The 25475-nt window shown below is 45.0% G+C and overlaps 1 protein-coding gene across 1 annotated transcript in view; it reads left to right on the forward strand.

Annotated features, from left to right (window-relative positions):
• Window positions 1-311: 311 nt before the first annotated feature.
• The window catches only part of LOC126143783 (dehydrogenase/reductase SDR family member 11-like), a 47499-nt gene continuing 22335 nt past the window's right edge, over window positions 312-25475 (forward strand). The window contains exons 1-3 of the mRNA XM_049915448.1: window positions 312-495; window positions 11709-11871; window positions 16320-16449. Coding sequence (XP_049771405.1) covers window positions 358-495; window positions 11709-11871; window positions 16320-16449 — 431 coding nt within the window. The 5' untranslated portion in view covers window positions 312-357. The remainder of the gene's footprint in view (window positions 496-11708; window positions 11872-16319; window positions 16450-25475) is intronic.

The following is a 25475-nucleotide window of genomic DNA, read 5'->3' on the forward strand; positions in this document are numbered from 1 at the left end:
GGAGATGATTTGCACAGGATGGAGTAGCATGTAGAGCTGCATCAAACCAATCTTCGGACTGGAGACCGCAAGATCGACAACCAAACACACAAGAAAATGTAGTGAACATTAGTCGCCGACCGGTAGTGATAAGAGGAGAATATGCGGATATGACAGAACGAGCAACTGACTGCTCTCCTTATCGGCGTTGCCGCACCGTATCACGCAGAATACGACAGTGGAGGGGGGTCTGCTGTGACGAGGCACATCTGCGCGGCAGCAGGGGGCCAGGGCTATATAAACAGAACTCCGCTGCTCCGCGGCTGTCCGAACAGGCCACTGCGACACGCGAGCAACAAGTAGCAAGTAGAAGCGACAATGGGCATGGAGAGGTACGCGGGCCGCGTCGCCCTGGTAACGGGCGCCAGCTCCGGCATAGGAGCCGCCATCGTGCAGGCGCTGCTCCGGAGGGGACTCACCGTCGTCGGGCTGGCCAGGAGGGTCGACAGGGTCAAGGTGAGTCGTCACGGGAAAACGTCGCTCCAAATTAGCAAATATCTTGAGAGAAAGGAAACTTACATATGTTAGGACATTGATTCACATTTTATAACAACACTTTTTACGAGGCTTTAATCATGTTTGTTATTTAGCATGGGTTCCAACAAGCCGTTCAAGGGGCAATCGGTTATACCGATATTTTTCGTTTCCAGTTTAAGCACTCAAAATAACCGGTTTCTTCAATGATCGATTTCCGATTTCCTTTATTCATGTTTTTCTAGTAATAAACGTAGTCTTCCAACAAGGACTGAAAATTTCTAAGGCTCCCTCAGACATTTGCGTTACACGTTTCAAGATATGTAGAATCAAAACATCAAATAAAATTAGGTGCATAAAAGAAAACTTCGTCCGTCTACTGTCCACTGGTACACTACTGGCCATTAAAACTGCTACACCACGAAGATGACGTGCTACAGACGCGAAATTTAACCGACAGGAAGAAGATGCTGTGATATGCAAATGATTAGCTTTTCAGAGCATTCACACAAGGTTGGCGCCGGTGGCGACACCTACAATGTGCTGACATGAGGAAAGTTTCCAACCGATTTCTCATACACAAACAGCAGTTGACCGGCGTTGCCTGGTGAAACGTTATTGTGATGCGTCGCGTAAGGAGGAGAAATGTGTACCCTCACGTTTCCGACTTTGATATAGGTCGGATTGTAGCCTATCGCGATTGTGCTTTATTGTATCGCGACATTGATGCTCGCATTGGTCGAGATCCAATGACTGTTAGCAGAATATGGAATCGGTGGGTTCAGGAAGGTAATACGGAACGCCGTGCTGGATCCCAACGGCCTCGTATCACTAGCAGTCGTGATGAGAGGCATCTTATCCGCATGGCTGTAACGGATCGTGCAGCCACGTATCGATCCCTGAGTCAACAGATGGGGACGTTTGCAAGACAACAACCATGTGCACGAACAGTTCGACGACGTTTGCAGCACCGTGGACTATCAGCTCGGAGACCATGGCTGCGGTTACCGTTGACGCTGCATCACAGACAGGAGCGCCTGCGATGGTGTACTCGACGACGAACCTGGGTGCACGAGTGACAAAACGCCATTTTTCCCGACGAATCCAGGTTCTGTTTACAGCATCATGATGGTCGCATCCCTGTTTAGCGACATCGCGGTGAACGCACGTTGAAAGCGTGTATTTGTCATCGCTATACTGGCGTATCACCCGGCGTGATGGTATGGGGTGCCATTGGTTACACGTGTCGGTCACCTCTTGTTCGCATTGATGGCACTTTGCACAGTGGAAGTTACACTTCAGATGTGTTACGACCCGTGGCTCTACCCTTCATTCGATCCCTGCGAAACCCTACATTTCAGCAGGATAATCCACGACCGCATGTTCCAGGTCCTGTACGGGCCTTTCTGGATACAGAAAATGTTCGACTGCTGCTGTGGCCAGCCCATTCTCCAGATCTCTCACCAATTGAAAACGTCTGGTCAATGGCCGCCGAGCAACTGGCTCGTCACAATACGCAGCTGTACCTGTATACGTCATCCAAGAGCTGTTTGACTCAATGCCCAGGCGTATAAAGGCCGTTATTACGGCCAGAGGTGGTTGTTCTGGGTACTGGTTTCTCAGGATCTATGCACCCAAACTGCGTGAAAATGTAATCACATGTCAGTTCTAGTATAATATATTTGTCCAATGAATACCTGTTTATCATCTGCATTTTTTCTTGGTGTAGCAATTTTAATGGCCAGTAGTGTATATTCGGAAAGCAATGACGGTCGAATACCACAAATGGTGACCAGTATTCTTCTACTGATTCTAGCTGTTTGAAACTCAGCTCAAAAATCCTGTTCTAATTGAGGATCATACCAATTTTTGGGTGTTACGAATAGTCAGTGCTGAAGGGTGAAAAGTGAGGTTGAAGACTCCTTCGTGTTAAGTTGTCCGATTCCAAGGCCTTTAAGCAAAAAATACATTTTCTGTAGACATGATCAGCAGATCAGCTACCTTCTACTGTTAGTTTAAGTTTTTAATTCATTATTTCTCGTTCAAAAAATCCAAATGAACAATCTAGATAGTAGCCAGAATAGAACATTTACTATAAACAATTACATGACAATAGTTTAAATTTCGGTAACGAATTAATTCATCAGCTAATATTTACTGCCCATTGCGTTCAAATAGTTCAAATGGCTTTAAGCACTATGGGACTTAACAGCTAAGGTAATCACTCCTGTAGACTTAGAACTACTTAAACATAACTAACCTAAGGACGTCACACACATACATGCCCGAGGCAGGATTCGAACCTGCGACCGCAGCAGCAGCACGGTTCCGGACTGAAGCGTCTAGAACCGCTCGGCCACAGCGGTCGCCCCCATTGCGTTCGTAAATTCTCGTTCTGTAATGTGTTGATCTGTAACTCGACTCCTTTCTTCAGAAATAATATCATTCAAAGACAATACCAGTCTTTGAGAACCCATAGATCTTTATAGCAACGATAAATATTGTTTTTCTACATACGACAATCCTACTCTGCTCCCAAAAAACTAAACGATCTCTTCTTCTGGGTATTTAAGGACAACGGGCACATTATTGTCTCTGCAATCCTGTACCGATTCTTATCTCATGTGGGTGTTGCCTGTTTTAAGTGTAAGCGTTATTATTAAAATAGCTATAATCAATTTCGCCATTTTGTACACTAACCCAATATTTCACAGCAATGGAAATTTTACGAATCAGCATCACGCGTTTTAAAAAAAAAGGTGTAATTTAAAAACCAAAAATATTTGGCGCGACTGGCATGATAAATTGATGATCCGGGTTTTTATCCGGTTATTAATACAAAGTAAGAACACCTATTGTAAACGAGATCAAAAACTATCGAGAAGTACCCGTTATTCATACCTAAAATACCGGTATCGGTTTTTAAGCAATGGGTTTTCCCCATACCTAGTATTAAGAGCTCCATACAGTTCGTAAGACATCGTTATGGTGTCATGTTACCCATGCAATAAATGCACTAATAGTTATCTGAAATGTCGAATTGACATACCATGGATTTTCTGGATAGCGAGCAATTGCCTCTCAGTATAAACTCCAGATACGAAAATACACCGATAGACAACGAGGAGTTGTAGAGGGTCACTTGCACAATAAAGTTTTGATAGGAACCTACAGGGTGTTTCAAAAATGACCGGTATATTTGAAACGGTAATAAAAACTAAACGAGCAGCGATAGAAATACACCGTTTGTTGCAATATGCTTGGGACAACAGTACATTTTCAGGCAGACAAACTTTCGAAATTACAGTAGTTACAATTGTCAACAACAGATGGCGCTGCGGTCTGGGAAACTCTATAGTACGATATTTTCCACATATCCACCATGCGTAGCAATAATATGGCGTAGTCTCTGAATGAAATTACCCGAAACCTTTGACAACGTGTCTGGCGGAATGGCTTCACATGCAGATGAGATGTACTGCTTCAGCTGTTCAATTGTTTCTGGATTCTGGCGGTACACCTGGTCTTTCAAGTGTCCCCACAGAAAGAAGTCACAGGGGTTCATGTCTGGCGAATAGGGAGGCCAATCCACGCCGCCTCCTGTATGTTTCGGATAGCCCAAAGCAATCACACGATCATCGAAATATTCATTCAGGAAATTAAAGACGTCGGCCGTGCGATGTGGCCGGGCACCATCTTGCATAAACCACGATGTGTTCGCAGTGTCGTCTAAGGCAGTTTGTACCGCCACAAATTCACGAAGGATGTCCAGATAGCGTGATGCAGTAATCGTTTCGGATCTGAAAAATGGGCCAATGATTCCTTTGGAAGAAATGGCGGCCCAGACCAGTACTTTTTGAGGATGCAGGGACGATGGGACTGCAACATGGGGCTTTTTGGTTCCCCATATGCGCCACTTCTGTTTATTGACGAAGCCGTCCAGGTAAAAATAAGCTTCGTCAGTAAACCAAATGCTGCCCACATGCATATCGCCGTCATAAATCCTGTGCAATATATCGTTAGCGAATGTCTCTCGTGCAGCAATGGTAGCGGCGCTGAGGGGTTGCCGCGTTTGAATTTTGTACGGATAGAGGTGTAAACTCTGGCGCATGAGACGATACGTGGGCGTTGGCGTCATTTGGACCACAGCTGCAACACGGCGAACGGAAACCCGAGGCCGCTGTCGGATCACCTGCTGCACTAGCTGCGCGTTGCCCTCTGTGGTTGCCGTACGCGTCGCCCTACCTTTCCAGCACGTTCATCCGTCACGTTCCCAGTCTGTTGAAATTTTTCAAACAGATCCTTTATTGTATCTCTTTTCGGTCCTTTGGTTACATTAAACCTCCGTTGAAAACTTCGTCTTGTTGCAACAACACTGTGTTCTAGGCGGTGGAATTCCAACACCAGAAAAATCCTCTGTTCTAAGGAATAAACCATGTTGTCTACAGCACACTTGCACGTTGTGAACAGCACACGCTTACAGCAGAAAGACGACGTACAGAATGGCGCACCCACAGACTGCGTTGTCTTCTATATCTTTCACATCACTTGGAGCGCCATCTGTTGTTGAAAATTGTAGCTACTGTAATTTCGAAAGTTTGTCCGCCTGAAAATGTACTGTTGTCCCAAGCATATTGCAACAAACGGTGTATTTCTATCGCTGCTCGTTTAGTTTTTATTGCCGTTTCAAATATACCGGTCATTTTTGAAACACCCTGTATGAGTAGAAACGTCAGCCAGATACTCAGTGGAGCGTCAAATCTAATCCTGAATACTATTGGCCACTACATGGTGACTCCGAATTCCTCTGACAAAATTTCTGAGGAAGTTTAAGGATGTTTTCTGAATATTTTGATACAAGAGAATCGTGGTCTTTAGTGTCCCTTTGCAACGCATTAATATAATTACAATTTATTTCTATTCTTCTATTATCGTTGTTTCTATGAGAAAACATTCACAACAGCGAATAAGCACGCAAAATGCAAACAACGTAACACGGGAGCTTCAGATTTCCTTTAGGCGCCTAGACGCGAATACGGACACAAAAATACTGTTATGAAGTTGCCGTCGGTGCGGGAACGGCTCAGTATGTAGTCACAGATCTGCTCTTTCGTTGCACTGAGTAGGAAGCTATACACAGAGTGGCGGCTGTAGCATGTATCACATGGATGGGCCATATTGCAAACCTCGAATACACGAAGATAAACGTGAAGGTCAACATACAGCTGCAAACAATATTTTGTATTTATAGACATCACCTGGTTGTCACGCCCCTTGAAAATTCTGTCTTGTCGTTTCGGCTAACTCGTGCTAGCATTTTTCCTCGAGAAACAGTTAACTGTTTAGATTTCTGTGTACAGTGGCACCAATAAATAGAGCTTCAGTAAAAATATAAGTAACCTTTCCGAAGCAGCCAAAATTGCAAGAATATTCAAAACAGCACTATGAATTCAGCTGATGCTAGAAAAATGAATTTAAATAACTGTAATTTGAGTGACGTACCACCTGTAGATTATGGAGTAACCATCAAAATAACCAGTCACTGTTTCTGTCTTTCTGTTGGTATTTTAAGCGTACAGGGGCAGTCAAAAACTATTGCAACTTAGATTAGAATAATTTAAAAAATTACATGAGCAATTAATTTACATAACAAACATAATAATAGTAGTGACTTACAAGACGATAAAATAATTGACTAATTTTTTATTTCTACAACATTTCCAACTCCTGTTCGTTCCTGTGGCCTGTGCCCGTAAATACAAGAATCTCGTTTGCTACCTCACTATAATCATTTCCTATTCCACTCTCCCTTAAATCTACACAGCCTGATTTTTTTTCCATTCCAAACAAACTATTGTGAGAGCAGTGAAAATATGGAACTTTTGAATGGTGACAACTTAATCAATACAAAATAACAAATTTTAATAAATTCTGTGACTGAAACCACAACGCACCTACATACATAACTGTACTTTCTGATACATGCGCTCCCTACTAACAACAAAATACAATTGAACAGCATTTCAATTCCTGTATCGGAGACTTCAGTACACCTGTATATACTGAAGAGCCAAAGAAACTCTTACACTTGCCTAATATCGTGTAGGGCTGCCGCGAGCACGCAGAAGTGCCCCAACACGACTTGGCATGGACTCGACTAATGTCTGAAGTAGTGATGGAGGGAACTGACACCATCAATCCTGCAGGGCTGTCCATAAATCCGTAAGAGTACGAGGGGGTGGAGGTCTCTTCTGAACAGCACATTGCATGGCATCCCAGATATGCTCAATAATTTTCATGTCTGAGGAGGTTGGTGGCCAGCGGAAGTGTTTAAACTCAGAAGAGTGTCCTTGGAGTAACTCTTGTAACGTTCCCTTAGAAAAATTATTGAATTACTGTGCTGATAAACTTCTTACATTATTTGATTTTCAAACAGCTGAGCAAAACTGAACGTACTCAGACATTTCGCTCTTTACCTATTCTGATCAACACTAGACTGACACACAATATTTTTTAGCGCAACGCAATCTGACTTTCAATTATCCGTACAAAATGGCTTGGTTCAAATGGCTCTGAGCACTATGGGACTCAACTGCTGTGGTCATAAGTCCCCTAGAACTTAGAACTACTTAAACCTAACTAACCTAAGGACATCACACACATCCATGCCCGAGGCAGGATTCGAACCTGCGAGCGTAGCAGTCGTGCGGTTCCAGACTGTAGCGCCTTTAACCGCTCGGCCACTTCGGCCGGCCTATCCGTACAAAACAATGGCCCTGACTAACATTAACCTATACCTTTCACAAATCACTTACCTCACAAAAATCTTCGTTACTCGAACTACTGCAATACAGCGAGCGCCACTACTGCCAGCTAAATAAAAGATTCAAACTACTGAACGCACTAACTACTGATAGGCATAGTTAGCAAATTAAAGATTTTGATAGAGAACAAACAATGTATTTACCTTAATAGTGTCAAAAAGTCATAATATATATATATAGCAGTTCATGACATCCATTGTTACAAATGTACTGTTTCTGATGGACACACCTCCAAATCATCCGCTCTCAAAAATCCGCCATCCCACTTCACCACTGCTGGCGGTTCACCTCCAACCGCGCAACGCTACGCGCTGTTAACAGCCAACACTACAATAGCGAATATTACAACAATGCCACCCAGCGTGAGTTCCCTAAATCGTTTCAGGCAAATGCCGGGATGGTTCCTTTGAAAGGGCACGGCCGATATCCTTCCCCATCCTTCCCTAACCCGAGCTTGCGCTCCGTCTCTAATGACCTCGTTGTCGACGGGACGTTAAACACTAACTACCACCACCAATGCCACCCAGCCACAGACTGCACACAGCACAGCCAGTGATTTTCATACAGAGCGCTACGTTGCGTTACCAATATAAAAACCTAAACAGCCTACTTACACTGTGTAGCAATTCTGGACGCGTGGGGTGTTGCAGTGTCCTGCTGGAATTGCCCAAGTCCGTCGGAATTCACAATGGACATGAATGGATGCAAGAGATCGTGCAGAATGCTGACGTACGTGACACCTGTCAGAGTCGTATCCAGACGTATCAAGGGTCCCACATTGCATGCGTCTCACACCTTTACAGAGCCTGCACCAGCTTGAAAGGTTCCTTGCTGACATGCAGGGTCCATAGATTCATGAAGCTGTCTCCGTACCCGTACACATCAATCCGCTCGATGCAATTTGAAACGAGACTAGTCTGACCAAGCAACATGTTTCCAGTCATCAACAGCCGGCCGAGCGGTTCTAGGCGCTTCAGTCTGGAACCGCGCGACCGCTGCGGTCGCAGGTTCGAATCCTGCCTCGGGCATGGATGTGTGTGATGTCCTTAGGTCAGTTCGGTTTAAGTAGTTCTAAGTTCTAGGGGACTGATGACCTCAGATGTTAAGTCCCATAGTGCTCAGAGCCATTTGAACCATCTGAACCAGTCATCAACAGTCCAATGTCGGTGTTGACGGGCCCATGCGAGACGTAAAGCTTTGTGTCGTTCAGTCATCAAGGATATACGGGTGGGCCTTCGGCTCCGAAAGCCCATATCAATGATGTTTCGTTGAATGGTTTGCACGCTGACACTTGTTGATGGCCCAGAAATTTTCAGAAGGGTTGAACGATTCTCTTCAGTCGTCGTTGGGCCCGTTCTTGCAGGATCTTTTTTCGGCCGCAGCGATGTCGGAGATTCGATGTTTTACCAGGTTAATTCACGGTACACTCGTGAAATGATCATACGGAAAAATCCCCACTTCATCGCTCCCTCGTACGCCGTTCAGACTCACTTGAATCTTGATAACCTGCCATTGTAGCAGCATTAACCGATGGAACAACTGTGCCAGACACGTGTTGTCTTATAGGCGTTGCCGACCGCAGCGCCGTATTCTGCCAGTTTACATATACGCATGCCTCTACTAGTTTCTTTCGCGCTTCAGTGTAGATAAACTTTGTTTTCCAATGTACGTACTCCCCGGTAACAGCAAAATATTGAAAATCATTTCCATTCTTGTGCTGTTTGAGGCTTTCCCGGCGCTGCATCTGCTTGATAGGTTCCCGGGAATTACGCCGGATAGTATTATAGAAACCGCACAATATTTCAGCGAGACAACTGCCCGCCATCTTTCAGGTGCTACTGTCGTGTCGCTGTGAAGCTCGCCAACTTATATGCTGGCTTTCTAGATCAGTGCAGGCGCCAGCGGGGCATAACGTCATCGAAGACCAATCGTAGACAGCGCCGAATACCAGAGCCCTCTGCTGGCCGGCCGCCTGCACTGTTCTAGAAAGCCAGCATATAAGTTGGCGAGTTTCTCAGCGATGCGACAGTAGCACCTGAAGATGGCGGGCAGTTGTCTCGCTGAAATATTGTGCGGTTTCTACAATATTATCCGGCGTAATTCCCGGGAACCTATCAAGCATTTCCATTCCTGTATTGGACACTAAAGTGAATACCCCATTAACAGCAAAAACTTGAAACGGAACATACCGATACGACACCCGATTTCCGGCCTATCATGTAAGAAAAACAAATTATGCCTCAAAATACATGGTTTCTAGAGTACATTCATTTTATATTCACCTTGAAAACATCAATAATGCTAACACTGAGAAAGTATGAAATAAAGAATAACAAACTAGAGTTTGTACTTTTGAAACAGATTAATCCATGTGTTGTTGTGACTGACGGCGTAATGATCAAGCACTCTTTGCACATCAGTTGTGATACTGAAGTTCTTAAATATTTTTTACACGTCGCATATGTGAAAATATTCTTTCACTCTATGCAGAGGAAGCTGGAATATTCACTGATTGACTGAATTTGTACAAGCCATACAATCAAGTTTTTACTGCTCTAAAAACGTAAACAATGGAAGTAACTATTACTCTTCACACCAGTTTGATGTTCATGCCTTATGAGAACATTTTTGATATTTTAATTTCTGCCTCCAACGATTTAATACCGCATAAATAATTTTGAGCCTACAACAGTAACATTTGCTTGCACCTAAAACTTCCAGTGTTTTGATTTAGACAAGTGATTCTTTCAGTTATTGCAGAATCTGAAACAAAACGTCTCTAACTTCTCTGTTTACTACACGTAAAACTTTATCGAACTCTAATGATTTGAAATTATTTGGTTTTGCAGGTTTCACGCTGTCTTTCTTCGGCAAATTACATATACCCCAAAATGTTTTGGCAATTTTCGAATTCCACCAAGGGAAGAGGATTCCATGGGAACATAAGCAAGTATTTTTGTTGGCAGATGTACACATTATTTCCATACACTAGAAACCTGAGTGATTCACGCATTTCAGTGAAGTGATCCTTTGCAGCTTATCTCAGCTAACTGCTCCAACAAATCACAGTCTTTGCCCTGAGGGAAATCAAATAGTGACTACCACTTTTCTAGCAAACATGTCAATAAGCATAAATGTTAGATAAAAAAATGTTTAACTTTGCACTAAATCCTCATGCTTCTGCATCTCGTTCTTAAAATTCTACCTGGATATTTGCTAGGGTTACAACGATAGCCTCAATTATCTTCTTCACAACCAAGCATGAAATGTACTGACTGGCCCATATAGTGTCATTAAACTTCTTAAATTTTACTTTTGCAATATTCATTTTTATTTGGTGCTCTTCCGATCGCCTCGTAGGAACACAGAGTCCGTGCAGTATCAGAAAAAAGTCTGTACCTGATTTGACCACTCTTCGTCTTATTGCTATGACGAGATTGAACTTCTGGATCATACAATGTGAATGGATGGCTTCATGAGCGCCTATAGCAATGGGGAAGAGGAGTGTGGCTGGAGGGGGGGGGGGACGCCGCGCGGCGTAGACGCGCAGTTTCGGACGCCTTGCCACGGTTCGCTCGGCTCCCCCTCCCCCCCCCCCCCCCCCCCGTCGGAGGTTCGAGTCCTCCCACGGGCATGGGTATGTGTGTCGTCCTTAGCGTAACTTAGTTTAAGTTAGGTTAAGTAGTGTGTAAGCCTAGGGACCGATGACTTCAGCAGTTTGGTCACATAGGAACTTACAACAAATTAAAACAAAAAAAAAACAAAAAAAAGTCCGGAAAGGAAAAAATACTGTATTCAGCTGTTTTTCTTTGAAGAAGATGATTTAAAAGTCAGTATTACGCAGGTTTTTAACATGGCCGGATCTGAAAATTTTTTATGGCTGCTTACAAGTCACCATTCGTATTCGAAAATATTAAAAATTCTCCATGTCGTTTGTCTAGCCTCCCAGCCCTTGGATGTCTTGTGGAAGTTACCTCCTTACAATATCTTGAACACCTGTACATAACCACTGATGACTCCAGCTGCATCATATGTTTGTGTAACATAGTAATTTAATTCCACAGTGTGCCGAATATTTCTTTATTTAAAGCAAACTAGTAGAGAAGAAGCATCTAACTTTTTTGGTGGTTCAGGGTCTATAAATCTTTCGTATATGTTACTATCTGAATAGTCCGAATGATTATGGATCGTTGTTCAGTTTTTCATGTGATTTGATGTACTTGGCAAATACTTAGTTACATCGCGATATTATTTTCCTCAAATTGTGGTGCGCTGTTGGTGAGAGAAGAGTCTGGGTATTAGTGCTTTGATGATAGCGAGGCAACACTGCTACCGGAGCCAAAGTTGACAGATTCTGCACCTCTGTTTCAGGCTCTGGAGCTGAAGGACGCCCCTGGTAAACTTTACGCTATTCAAGGTGACGTCAGCAGCGAGGACAGCATCCTCTCGGCATTCCAGTGGATCAGGGAAAACCTGTCGGGCGTCGACATTTTGATTAATAACGCCGGCTTGGGAAACGATCATGATTTGACATGTAAGTAGATGAGCTTTTTTATAAATCAGCTATATTATACACTCCTGGAAATGGAAAAAAGAACACATTGACACCGGTGTGTCAGACCCACCATACTTGCTCCGGACACTGCGAGAGGGCTGTACAAGCAATGATCACACGCACGGCACAGCGGACACACCAGGAACCGCGGTGTTGGCCGTCGAATGGCGCTACCTGCGCAGCATTTGTGCACCGCCGCCGTCAGTGTCAGCCAGTTTGCCGTGGCATACGGAGCTCCATCGCAGTCTTTAACACTGGTAGCATGCCGCGACAGCGTGGACGTGAACCGTATGTGCAGTTGACGGACTTTGAGCGAGGGCGTATAGTGGGCATGCGGGAGGCCGGGTGGACGTACCGCCGAATTGCTCAACACGTGGGGCGTGAGGTCTCCACAGTACATCGATGTTGTCGCCAGTGGCCGGCGGAAGGTGCACGTGCCCGTCGACCTGGGACCGGACCGCAGCGACGCACGGATGCACGCCAAGACCGTAGGATCCTACGCAGTGCCGTAGGGGACCGCACCGCCACTTCCCAGCAAATAAGGGACACTGTTGCTCCTAGGGTATCGGCGAGGACCATTCGCAACCGTCTCCATGAAGCTGGGCTACGGTCCCGCACACCGTTAGGCCGTCTTCCGCTCACGCCCCAACATCGTGCAGCCCGCCTCCAGTGGTGTCGCGACAGGCGTGAATGGAGGGATGAATGGAGACGTGTCGTCTTCAGCGATGAGAGTCGCTTCTGCCTTGGTGCCAATGATGGTCGTATGCGTGTTTGGCGCCGTGCAGGTGAGCGCCACAATCAGGACTGCATACGACCGAGGCACACAGGGCCAACACCCGGCACCATGGTGTGGGGAGCGATCTCCTACACTGGCCGTACACCACTGGTGATCGTCGAGGGGACACTGAATAGTGCACGGTACATCCAAACCGTCATCGAACCCATCGTTCTACCATTCCTAGACCGGCAAGGGAACTTGCTGTTCCAACAGGACAATGCACGTCCGCATGTATCCCGTGCCACCCAACGTGCTCTAGAAGGTGTAAGTCAACGACCCTGGCCAGCAAGATCTCCGGATCTGTCCCCCATTGAGCATGTTTGGGACTGGATGAAGCGTCGTCTCACGCGGTCTGCACGTCCAGCACGAATGCTGGTCCAACTGAGGCGCCAGGTGGAAATGGCATGGCAAGCCGTTCCACAGGACTACGTCCAGCATCTCTACGATCGTCTCCATGGGAGAATAGCAGCCTGCATTGCTGCGAAAGGTGGATATACACTGTACTAGTGCCGACATTGTGCATGCTCTGTTGCCTGTGTCTATGTGCCTGTGGTTCTGTCAGTGTGATCATGTGATGTATCTGACCCCAGGAATGTGTCAATAAAGTTTCCCCTTCCTGGGACAATGAATTCACGGTGTTCTTATTTCAATTTCCAGGAGTGTATTTAATGCCTAACAGTTCAGTCTGCGTTTGGATAAAGTAATCACTGTGATGGATACTTGAGCTGTCGTATAGAAAAGAATACGACGTTTAAGATGGGAATCTCCCTTCAAAGGGAACAAGGGCCTGAAGCTTAATGTTCAGTTTCTCGCAGTATCGAAGTCGTCTCACCTACAACAAGCTGCAAGTAGGGTAAGAAGGTCCTACGACATTGTCAGGGAATCATTTCAGCATTTGCCGCGACTGTGTGAAAAAGTCGCAATTAGGATACTACAATGAGAAACTGAACCTCTCTACATTCGGATGACATTCCACATTCCAGTGGCTTAACCACTGACTGTCATTTCTAGGCTCTGAGACAGGTCAGTAAACTATTGTGTTTCATTTCTTTACCAAGCGCTCTTCTGAAACTATTGTAAACGTAATATTTCAATGCCAAAACATAGTGCAGGCCGCTGTGCCCGAGCGGTTCAAGGCGCTTCAGTCCGGAAGCGCGCTGCTGTTACGGTCGCAGGTTCGAATCCTTCCTCGGGCACGGATGTGTGTGATGTCCGTAGGTTAGTTAGGTTTCAGTAGTTCTAAGTCTAGGGGACTGATGACCTCAGATGTTAAGTCCCATAGTGCTTAGAGCCATTTCAACCATTGGAACCACAAAATAGTGATCCATATTTGCTAACGTGTCACATTCAGCGAGATTTTCTTCGCATTAGATATTCCTTGTATTTTATCGCGAAGTTCTCGTTTTATACTGGCAGTTGTTCCAGAAGGAACAAAAAATCCTGTTTAATCGGCCTTTTCAGTTCGTCTGTCAGTGAACTGCATGTTTAGCGCAATTCGCTCAGCTTATGGTGCAGACAGGTAAACCTCAACGTGCGGGAATCGGTGTGGTAGGTCCGGATAATATGCCAACGCTCTAGCGATATGAAGATCGACCCAGTGAGTTACGGCGATAGTATCTGTGTGGTACGCAGTTTCACTCCCGGAAGATGCGAATCTGTACACGTCACGTACGGTTGCCAACTGGTCTCCTGTAGGAAATAAATCCCCACCCGCGACCTGGATGATCAGTTCGTACAACGCCTTTTATGCTTAAGTTTCTCCGATATACAGGTAGATGTGTTACATCTACATTTTGACAATGGACTTTGATTTTGCAACTCTGATTATGTTTGTCGGTTTTTAAGACTACTCTGAGTTTGTTCGTAGGTAGTGATTTGAGCTAATGTTACTGGACGTCGGAACGGTTGCTCCTTACTATTGTGTCGACCACTGACTGATCGTCGATCTTGGTCTCGACTGTGTTGTAGGGACGTCCGTAGTTTCCGTCAGCTGACGATGTATAACGTGAATTTGATTTCTAGTAATATTTCGATAGCCATCAGGGAGATTTTCAGGAAAGGTGCTCTTTCTCGGACTCTCTCAACACAGCAACAAATAGAAAAACCATGCGTATTAGAATTTACGCGATTCACAGACAGGTCCCTCCCAGGATAAAGGGACGTAATGGAGACAGTAGAAACATCCAGTTAGTGCAGTGTAAATAAACTAAATATAACGAGAACAGCTAACACATGCTTGCGGGCCCGTAAAAACGGAAAACGAAATAGAACGAGGAAGACAGGGAGATATCTATCTGCGTTAGTTACTAACGAGTAGTAGACCACTAGCTTGATATCGATAAGAAATATAGTCTCGTTTAGAATCCACGAGTCAGGTGACGCGGTGCTTGAGACACTGTCTGAATTGAGAGGAAGTGGAGTTCAGATACGGATGCGATATACTTGGTTTAGTTCCTCCCAGCTTCTTTACTACGCTCTGACGAATACCTTCATAACGATTTCGTGTGAATATATACAGAAAGCAGAGTATGGTGATGGCACCTAAAATTGCTTTCAGTCTACGTAAACATTCACTACTTCTCCGATTATAAGCACATACTAAACGTCAGTTTTAGTGTTTCTTCCGAAGGCAATGCCCTAATTCACGTTCCATTTCTTTCTTCCTAATATAGATCTCAAAATTTTTCTTGTGCCCGTAAGTTTGAAATTAGTAATAGTGGGAAACTGTACATTCTTAAAACTTCCTGGCAGATTAAAACTGTGTGCCGGACCGAGACTCGAACTCGGGACCTTTGCCTTTCGCGGGCAAGTGCTCTACCAACTGAGCTACCGAAGCACGACTCACGCCCGGTACTCACAGCTTTACTTCTGCCAGTATCTCGTCTCCTACCTTCCAAACTTCCCAGAAGCTCTCCTGCGAACTTTGCAGAACTAGCATTCCTGAAAGAAAGGATATTGCGGAGACATGGCTTAGCCACAGCCTGGGGGTTGTTTCCAGAATGAAATTTTCCAGGTTGGAAGGTAGGAGACGAGATACTGGCAGAATTAAGCTGTGAGGAGGGGGCGCGAGTCGTGCTTGGGTAGCTCAGTTGGTAGAGCACTTGCCCGCAAAAGTCAGAGGTCCCGAGTTCGAGTCCCAGTCCGGCACACAGTTTTAATCTGCAAGGAAGTTTCATATCAGCGCACACTCCGTTGCAGAGTGAAAATTGAACCCTGTACATCCTTACCCCACAACTCTCGCAAACCGAGTTCGTGTACTGGAAACACTGTCCCCCTTTTTTAGAATCCACTCCGACAGCGAGTATCGATAGTAACGCAGAGACGCTGTAGCTCACTACAACTGCGTTTGTGACCGCAATGTGCTGCAATGGCGAGTCAGGTGCGCCGCGCCTTCCAGAAGCTGCTACAGCAGCTGGGCGACCCGTTTTCGTTTACGCTGTGGAGTGCGATGTTCCTTTTAGTTCATCGTCCTATTGTTTCGACTACGAGGACTCTCTTTACTTTGTGGACGTCTTGATTTCACTATTGACTTACGACGACTACTGCCCTCTTTTTCAGTTTGCACTTTGCATCTTGTGTGCAAAGAAAACGTTTCCTTCCTTTCAGTGGGCATTCAGCTAATAAAAACCGCTTTCCCTTGTGTCCGCAGCTGGTAAGACGGAAGAGTGGAAGCGCATCCTGGACGTGAACGTGCTGGGTCTGAGCATCTGCACCAGGGAGGCCGTGCAGGACATGCTGGGGAGGGGCGTCGACGACGGCTTCATCATCCACATCAGCAGGTGCGCTGCGGCGGCGGGTCTGGCGAAGCGTATCAGCCGTCTTCAAGCTAAAAGCCTCTTCCGCTAGCGAATGATAGACGCGTTCGTACCTTACTGGTCTCTGCGGTCTTGAAAACATCCTCCGTTAAACAAGTAGGCCTAAATTATAAATTTATTTGTGACCTGATTGAGCTCACGATCGGATCTGAAATAATGTTTTGACTCTAAAATAACTACGAAGGGGTCAATCGACAATCGGTGCAAAACCGTTCCTTCTTTAAATTTAAGTATATAAGGTTTGTGGTTCTTGAATTATTCCCGGAGGATCGGAAACTTTCGAACATAAGAGCTCTGATTTTTTGGTCAGTTTTGACATCGTTTCATTGTTCACCAGAGTACTTATTGCTACTTAATAATGATTAGTAGCTGCTTTGAAGAAGACATAACAGCATTATTTAATCATGCGCTAACCTCGAATTACTTTTCGTTTAACAACAAATATATTGTACAAAAAAAAAAAAAAAAAAAAACGGCTCTGAGCTCTATGGGACTTAACTTCTGAGGTCATCAGTCCCCTAGAACTGAGAACTACTTAAACCTAACCAACCTAAGGACATCACACACATCCATGCCCGAGGCAGGATTCGAACCTGCGACCGTAGCGGTCGCGCGGTTCCAGACTGTAGCGCCTAGAAACGCTCGACCACTCCGGCCGGCCTATTTTGAACACATTGACGGCATAGTCATGGATAGCCCCCTCTCACCACTGGTAGCTAATTTACTTATCTACAACTTCCAATAACAAGCATTCAGCTTCGTAGTTTTAAAACCGAAAGTGTTGTGGAGATGTATCGATGGCACATTGAAAGTCTGGCTCCACGGAGAAGACAAGTGGATTGATTGTCTTGGACGACTAAACTTCCTTCACGAAAATATTTAATTTAGAACGGAACGGGAAACGAATGGCTGTTTGTGGCTGTATTAGCTCGACATAAGAAAGATGGCTTTTTAGTACATAGTGCTTACCGTATGCCCGCTCATACCAATTTATTCTTGCATGCGTCTAGCAGACAACATCCTTCACAAACTATGAGTGTGTTTAAAACTTAAGTACATAGGGCTGACAGCTTACAGTGTGAATTGATACACTTGGAAGAAATGTTCCATAAGAATGGATACACAAAACATCAACTTAAGGGAGCCGTACAAACACACACGCCAGTCTAGCCAAAAGAACAGCAACAAAAAAGAGACGTAATTTCTACGGCCATTCTGACGTTTGTGGAAAATATCTCTTCAAAAATTGCAAGAATAAATAGGAAACACAAACTAATGCGATCTTCCTTCCACCGACCAAGACACAAGCTCTTTTGGGATCCCTGAAATATGGTCTGTTTTTAGGAAATTCCATGTGAGTGCTGTAAACGGTGCATAGGACAAACAACACTTACTGTAAGAGAACGTTGCACTGAATACCAGCGATACACCCGCCTTTTACAGCCGAATAAATCAGCAGTGAATGAACACTGTATTTCCACTGGCCATGCCATGAATTACGGTATAGTTAAGATATTGGTCAGACCCTCATTCTGCTAGGATTCGGTGGTAAACGAAGCTGAGGAAATGCAACTAGCAGACAACCTGCTCAACACAGACGAGGGTTTTCAGCACGAGAAATGATGGAAAATCATCATTTGACGTCTTCGACTTGAAAGGAAATATGCTGGGTTTTCATGATCGCTGATTCTGCGCTTGCTTTACTTTACTCTTAGACGCATCAAGTTTAATCGATGAGTGCCGCTCTTGTTCAAGGAAGTTAACTTTGTTGCTCCCGTTATCAATACTTATGTCCGACGCTTACGTGTTTACTCCGCAGTCTGTAAAGTGACTGAAAAAGTTGAAAGCGATTCATCTTGAGACTGGCTGATAGGTTGTCAGCCGACATACCGCTATATGAATTAAAAATATCCCGGATGCACTCCCGAAAAGTGATGCAATATATAAGGTTTATTTACAGAGCTTGCTTACTGCAGTATTAAATGAATGTACTGGGTTATTACAAATGATTGAAGCGATTTCACAGCTCTACAATAACTTTATTATTTGAGATATTTTCAAAATGCTTTGCACACACGTACAATAACTCAAAAAGTTTTTTTTAGGCATTCACAAATGTTCGATATGTGCCCCTTTAGTGATTCGGCAGACATCAAGCCGATAATCAAGTTCCTCCCACACTCGGCGCAGCATGTCCCCATCAATGAGTTCGAAAGCATCGTTGATGCGAGCTCGCAGTTCTGGCACGTTTCTTGGTAGAGGAGGTTTAAACACTGAATCTTTCACATAACCCTACAGAAAGAAATCGCATGGGGTTAAGTCGGGAGAGAGTGGAGGCCATGACACGAATTGCTGATCATGATCTCCACCACGACCGATCCATCGGTTTTCCAATCTCGTGTTTAAGAAATGCCGAACATCATGATGGAAGTGCGGTGGAGCACCATCCTGTCGAAAGATGAAGTCGGCGCTGTCGGTCTCCAGTTGTGGCATGAGCCAATTTTCCGCGGGCTACGCGTGAAACTTGCCCGCACGCGTTCAACCGCTTCTTCGCTCACTGCAGGCCGACCCGTTGATTTCCCCTTACAGAGGCATCCAGAAGCTTTAAACTGCGCATACCATCGCCGAATGGAGTTAGCAGTTGGTGGATCTTTGTTGAACTTCGTCCTGAAGTGTCGTTGCACTGTTATGACTGTCTGATATGAGTGCATTTCATGCACGACGTACGCTTTCTCGGCTCCTGTCGCCATTTTGTCTCACTGCGCTCTCGAGCGCTCTGACGGCAGAAACCTGAAGTGCGGCTTCAGCCGAACAAAACTTTATGAGTTTTTCTACGTATCTGTAGTGAGTCGTGACCATATGTCAATGAATGGAGCTACAGTGAATTTATGAAATCGCTTCAATCATTTGTAATAGCCCTGTACGTACACGAATTCAAAATGGCAGATTACACTAGTCGACAATGTAGTCTACAGTTTCAAATAAAACAAAACTTAGTTTTAAAAGACCAGAAAATTGTTGAAATAGTACGCAATGTAGCAGACTGTGTGCACAGTACTTTACTAAATCCCACTATATGAAGAACAAATCTCATTTCCTTCGGCATTTACTCGTTTCTCACGAAGCCTGACGAAGACTGAGTTCACAACGTAGAATCCGTTCCGAAAACATCCAAATCCCACACGAAATTCTGTTGCAGAACTTGTGACTTTCGACTATGCGGCTGCCCACGGCCCAGAAACTAAGGAAATCTTGTCTGTGCTATGTCTCCACAAGAAGTCGCCAATCTCTCCTGGAGCAAGTGTTCTCTCCTCTATCTCCCAGTACAAAGTTTCCATTTCGTCACCAAAAAACAAATCTCGCCAACCCTTCCATCCTGTGTGTTCCCTGCTATCAGGGCTCTCTGGTCTGTCATTGGCTGTAGCTTTTTACTTACTCCTCCTTCCAGTTGCACCGCCAGTTGTGATGTTCATAAAAATACAAAATTTACCAGCTTAGAGCTTATTCGGGGATTAAGATAAACGACGTCTTGTGTGAAACACGCTAAAACGCATGTTCATCTGATGTTACACAAAGTATAAATAAATTATTTCTATATTATGTTAAATCAATATTTAGCAACATCTCTAAATTAAGTCTTTTCACATCTAGTAAAGTAAATCACAAGAAATTACACTCCTGGAAATGGAAAAAAGAACACATTGACACCGGTGTGTCAGACCCACCATACTTGCTCCGGACACTGCGAGAGGGCTGTACAAGCAATGATCACACGCACGGCACAGCGGACACACCAGGAACCGCGGTGTTGGCCGTCGAATGGCGCTAGCTGCGCAGCATTTGTGCACCGCCGCCGTCAGTGTCAGCCAGTTTGCCGTGGCCTACGGAGCTCCATCGCAGTCTTTAACACTGGTAGCATGCCGCGACAGCGTGGACGTGAACCGTATGTGCAGTTGACGGACTTTGAGCGAGGGCGTATAGTGGGCATGCGGGACGCCGGGTGGACGTACCGCCGAATTGCTCAACACGTGGGGCGTGAGGTCTCCACAATACATCGATGTCGCCAGTGGTCGGCGGAAGGTGCACGTGCCCGTCGACCTGGGACCGGACCGCAGCGACGCACGGATGCACGCCAAGACCGTAGGATCCTACGCAGTGCCGTAGGGGACCGCACCGCCACTTCCCAGCAAATTAGGGACACTGTTGCTCCTGGGGTATCGGCGAGGACCATTCGCAACCGTCTCCATGAAGCCGGGCTACGGTCCCGCACACCGTTAGGCCGTCTTCCGCTCACGCCCCAACATCGTGCAGCCCGCCTCCAGTGGTGTCGCGACAGGCGTGAATGGAGGGACGAATGGAGACGTGTCGTCTTCAGCGATGAGAGTCGCTTCTGCCTTGGTGCCAATGATGGTCGTATGCGTGTTTGGCGCCGTGCAGGTGAGCGCCACAATCAGGACTGCATACGACCGAGGCACACAGGGCCAACACCCGGCATCATGGTGTGGGGAGCGATCTCCTACACTGGCCGTACACCACTGGTGATCGTCGAGAGGACACTGAATAGTGCACGGTACATCCAAACCGTCATCGAACCCATCGTTCTACCATTCCTAGACCGGCAAGGGAACTTGCTGTTCCAACAGGACAATGCACGTCCGCATGTATCCCGTGCCACCCAACGTGCTCTAGAAGGTGTAAGTCAACTACCCTGGCCAGCAAGATCTCCGGATCTGTCCCCCATTGAGCATGTTTGGGACTGGATGAAGCGTCGTCTCACGCGGTCTGCACGTCCAGCACGAACGCTGGTCCAACTGAGGCGCCAGGTGGAAATGGCATGGCAAGCCGTTCCACAGGACTACATCCAGCATCTCTACGATCGTCTCCATGGGAGAATAGCAGCCTGCATTGCTGCGAAAGGTGGATATACACTGTACTAGTGCCGACATTGTGCATGCTCTGTTGCCTGTGTCTATGTGCCTGTAGTTCTGTCAGTGTGATCATGTGATGTATCTGACCCCAGGAATGTGTCAATAAAGTTTCCCCTTCCTGGGACAATGAATTCACGGTGTTCTTATTTCAATTTCCAGGAGTGTATTATACTGCTTACTACTAAAGTGCAATGTATAGTAATACTGATCACTGCCTGTACCATTAACTCAACTTAGAACTGTTGCTAGACATTTATGTAATAATAATTGTCCACGGGTCTTACTTTTATGACATTGATGTGGGCCAAAGATAACGACGTTCCTAATTTTCTATGTCGTATAATGTTTTCAGTAGTTATGCAGGGCATCTAGTCGGAATTTTCACTTCGCTGTTGGTATCTTGGGAGTCCTAAGTTTAAGCTTTCATGGGTTTTCCGTTTTACGTTGGCTGCATCGACATACATGCACCACTCTCGGCTAAACGCTTTCTGCTCCTCACTCCGTACAAGAGGCAGCGCATAGCCGTCCGCGGTTGGACGCTTGTCTTTCGGGACGTGCTCATACAGCTGTCTCAACAGAAGAATATAAACTGTGACGGTATGAGCGTAGGGACAACATTCAATCCCAAGCGGAGAAATCTCCGACCCTGCCGGTAATCAAACCTGGTCACTTTAGGTTAGCAATCTGCCGCGTTGACCGCGCGGTTCTTGAGGCAGACTACGTTTGTGTTTCCGTTCATATATGCGCAGATATCTTTTCCTAACACTTCCCTTCATGGAAGCCACTTTACTCGCCGCTCTAAGATCTTTCCAGCTGGACTGACCTCTCACAGCGGCGTGGCAGCGAAACGCCACCCGTGTACAAATTCCCTTACATTAGTTTCACAGCACGCCTACAGACACTCATCCTGGTAAATCCTCTCTCAATCAGAATGTTCCTACAAGATGCTACAACATTCTTCGGCACTTAAATTTGGAACGTGGAGAAATTTCCTCTTACTTAAAACAATTCAAGGTGCAATGTTGTCATCTCACACCTATCACGACTGAGTCGAAATACAACGTGATTCTTACGAGATCTTGCACACAGTGCATGGCGGAGGGTACTTTGAGCCAATATAAACGATTTCCATTCGTGTATTGAGGGAGGAAAAAATATCTCTACGTCTCTGCATGTGCCCTAATCTCTTACACTGTATTTTTCGAATCCAGGTTCCCTAAATGAACCCAGAATGATTTCGCAAGAACTACTTCGATTTTCTTTCAAGGAATCAATTTCATGTTCCCGAGCATTTCTGTTACACTTTCTCGTGAGCTACGCCTCCCTGTTTTGATACAAGCAGCGCGTCTCTAAATCCGTTCGTAGTCTATTGTCTTGCCTACATGACAGAGACTCCAATAGCTAAAACTGTAGAATTATTCATATTAACGTCGTACTGGGAAATTTCTTCACAAGACCAACTGCACTTCCCACAACGCTTCCAGCTAATCGAACTCTTCCTTTCACCCTCCTTGGTAAAGTTTTTCAGTAGCAGCACTGAATACCTGTAAAATGATGTGTGTGAAGATGTTCGCCTCTAATTTTGTTATCACACGCTATCGGTTTCATACCCTTTTATTCGTCCACAGTCAAGGAAAACTTCTGGTCAGAGCCATACAGCGGTGATACAGCGCCCCCTGCCCCCTTCCCCATATAAACACACAAAATTACCTTCTCGAAATTTTTTCTACATATATTTAGGCAATTTTGTAATTCGTAAGGTAATTCTGATCAAAATTAAGTATCACTGAAAAATATTACATAACTGAGCTAAATAGGATAACGTTGTCATCTATGGACCAATTAACTTTTGTCTCGAATTGAAGCAAAATACAATGTTTCAAATGTTAAACTAAATGTCACAACTCTTCAGGTAACCTACACTGTAGTGTATAACGGTTATTCCTGTAATACGATTAACACCATCAGCAAGAAATGCTGAATTATTTCCAGTAATGGTTCGTTCATGGATACCCGTTTCCATCAACGGACCTGTTGAATTCCATGAATGGATCATCAGATGTATATCCGAAGTTTCGTGACTAAACACCTCTCATCCGGATTACAAGGCCTGGGTGGATTTGAATGTTGCCACAGAGTTGTGGTCTTCAGTCCTGAGACTGGTTTGATACAGCTCTCCATGCTACTCTATCCTGTGCAAGCTTCTTCATCTCCCAGTACCTACTGCAGCCTACATCCTTCTGAATCTGCTTAGTGTATTCAGCTCTTGGTCTCCCTCTACGATTTTTACCCTCCACGCTGCCCTCCAATGCTAAATTTGTGATCCCTTGATGCCTCAGAACATGCCCTACCAACCGGTCCCTTCTTCTAGTCAAGTTGTGCCACAAACTTCTCTTCTCCCCAATCCTATTCAATACCTCCTCATTAGTTACGTGATCTACCCACCTTATCTTCAGCATTCTTCTGTAGCACCAAATTTCGAAAGCTTCTATTCTCTTCTTGTCCAAACTATTTACCGTCCATGTTTCACTTCCATACATGGCTACACTCCATACAAATACTTTCAGAAATGACTTCCTGACACTTAAATCTATACTCGATGTTAACAAATTTCTCTTCTTCAGAAACGCTTTCCTTGCCATTGCCAGTCGACATTTTATATCCTCTCTACTTCGACCATCATCAGTTATTTTGCTCCCCAAATAGCAAAACTCCTTTACTACTTTAAGTGTCTCATTTCCTAATCTAATACCCTCAACATCACCCGACTTAATTCGACTACATTCCATTATCCTCGTTTTGCTTTTGTTGATGTTCATCTTATATCCTCCCTTCAAGACACTATCCATTCCGTTCAACTGCTCTTCCAAGTCCTTTGCTCTGACAGAATTACAATGTCATCGGCGAACCTAAACGTTTTTATTTCTTCTCCATGGATTTTAATACCTACTCCGAATTTTTCTTTTGTTTCCTTTACTGCTTGCTCAATATACAGATTGAATAGCATCGGGGAGAGACTACAACCCTGTCTTACTCCCTTCCCAACCACTGCTTCTCTTTCATGCCCCTCGAATCTTATAACTGCCACCTGGTTTCTGTACAAATTGTAAATAGCCTTTCGCTCCCTGTATTTTACCCCTGCCACCTTCAGAATTTGAAAGAGAGTATTCCAGTCAACATTGTCAAAAGCTTTCTCTAAGTCTACAAATGCTAGGAACGTAGGTTTGCCTTTCCTTAATCTTTCTTCTAAGATAAGTCGTAAGGTCAGTATTGCCTCACGTGTTCCAGTATTTCTACGGAATCCAAACTGATCTTCCCCGAGGTCGGCTTCTACTAGTTTTTCCATTCGTCTGTAAAGAATTCGTGTTAGTATTTTGCAGCTGTGGCTTATTAAACTGATTGTTCGGTAATTTTCACATCTGTCAACACCTGATTTCTTTGGGATTGGAATTATTATATTCTTCTTGAAGTCTGAGGGTATTTCGCCTGTTTCATACATCTTGCTCACCAGATGGTAGAGTTTTGTCAGGACTGGCTCTCCCAAGGCCGTCAGTAGTTCCAATGGAATGTTGTCTTCTCCGGGGGCCTTGTTTCGACTCAGGTCTTTCAGTGCTCTGTCAAACTCTTCACGCAGTATCGTATCTCCCATTTCATCTTCATCTACATCCTCTTCCATTTCCATAATATTGTCCTCAAGTGCATCGCCCTTGTATAGACTATATACTCCTTCCACCTTTCTGCTTTCCCTTCTTTGCTTAGAACTGGGTTTCCATCTGAGCTCTTGATGTTCATACAAGTGGTTCTCTTATCTCCAAAGGTCTCTTTAATTTTCCTGTAGGCAGTATCTATCTTACCACTAGTGAGATAAGCCTCCACATCCTTACATTTGTCCTCTAGCCATGCCTGCTTAGCCATTTTGCACTTCCTGTCGATCTCATTTTTGAACCATGTATGGAAGTGAAACGTGGACTATATATAGTTTAGACAAGAAGAGAATAGAAGCTTTCGAAATGTGGTGCTACAGAAGAATGCTGAAGATTAGATGGGTAGATCACATAACTA

This window comes from Schistocerca cancellata, chromosome 2 (genome assembly GCF_023864275.1).
Source record: "Schistocerca cancellata isolate TAMUIC-IGC-003103 chromosome 2, iqSchCanc2.1, whole genome shotgun sequence".
Classification (NCBI taxonomy): domain Eukaryota; kingdom Metazoa; phylum Arthropoda; class Insecta; order Orthoptera; family Acrididae; genus Schistocerca; species Schistocerca cancellata.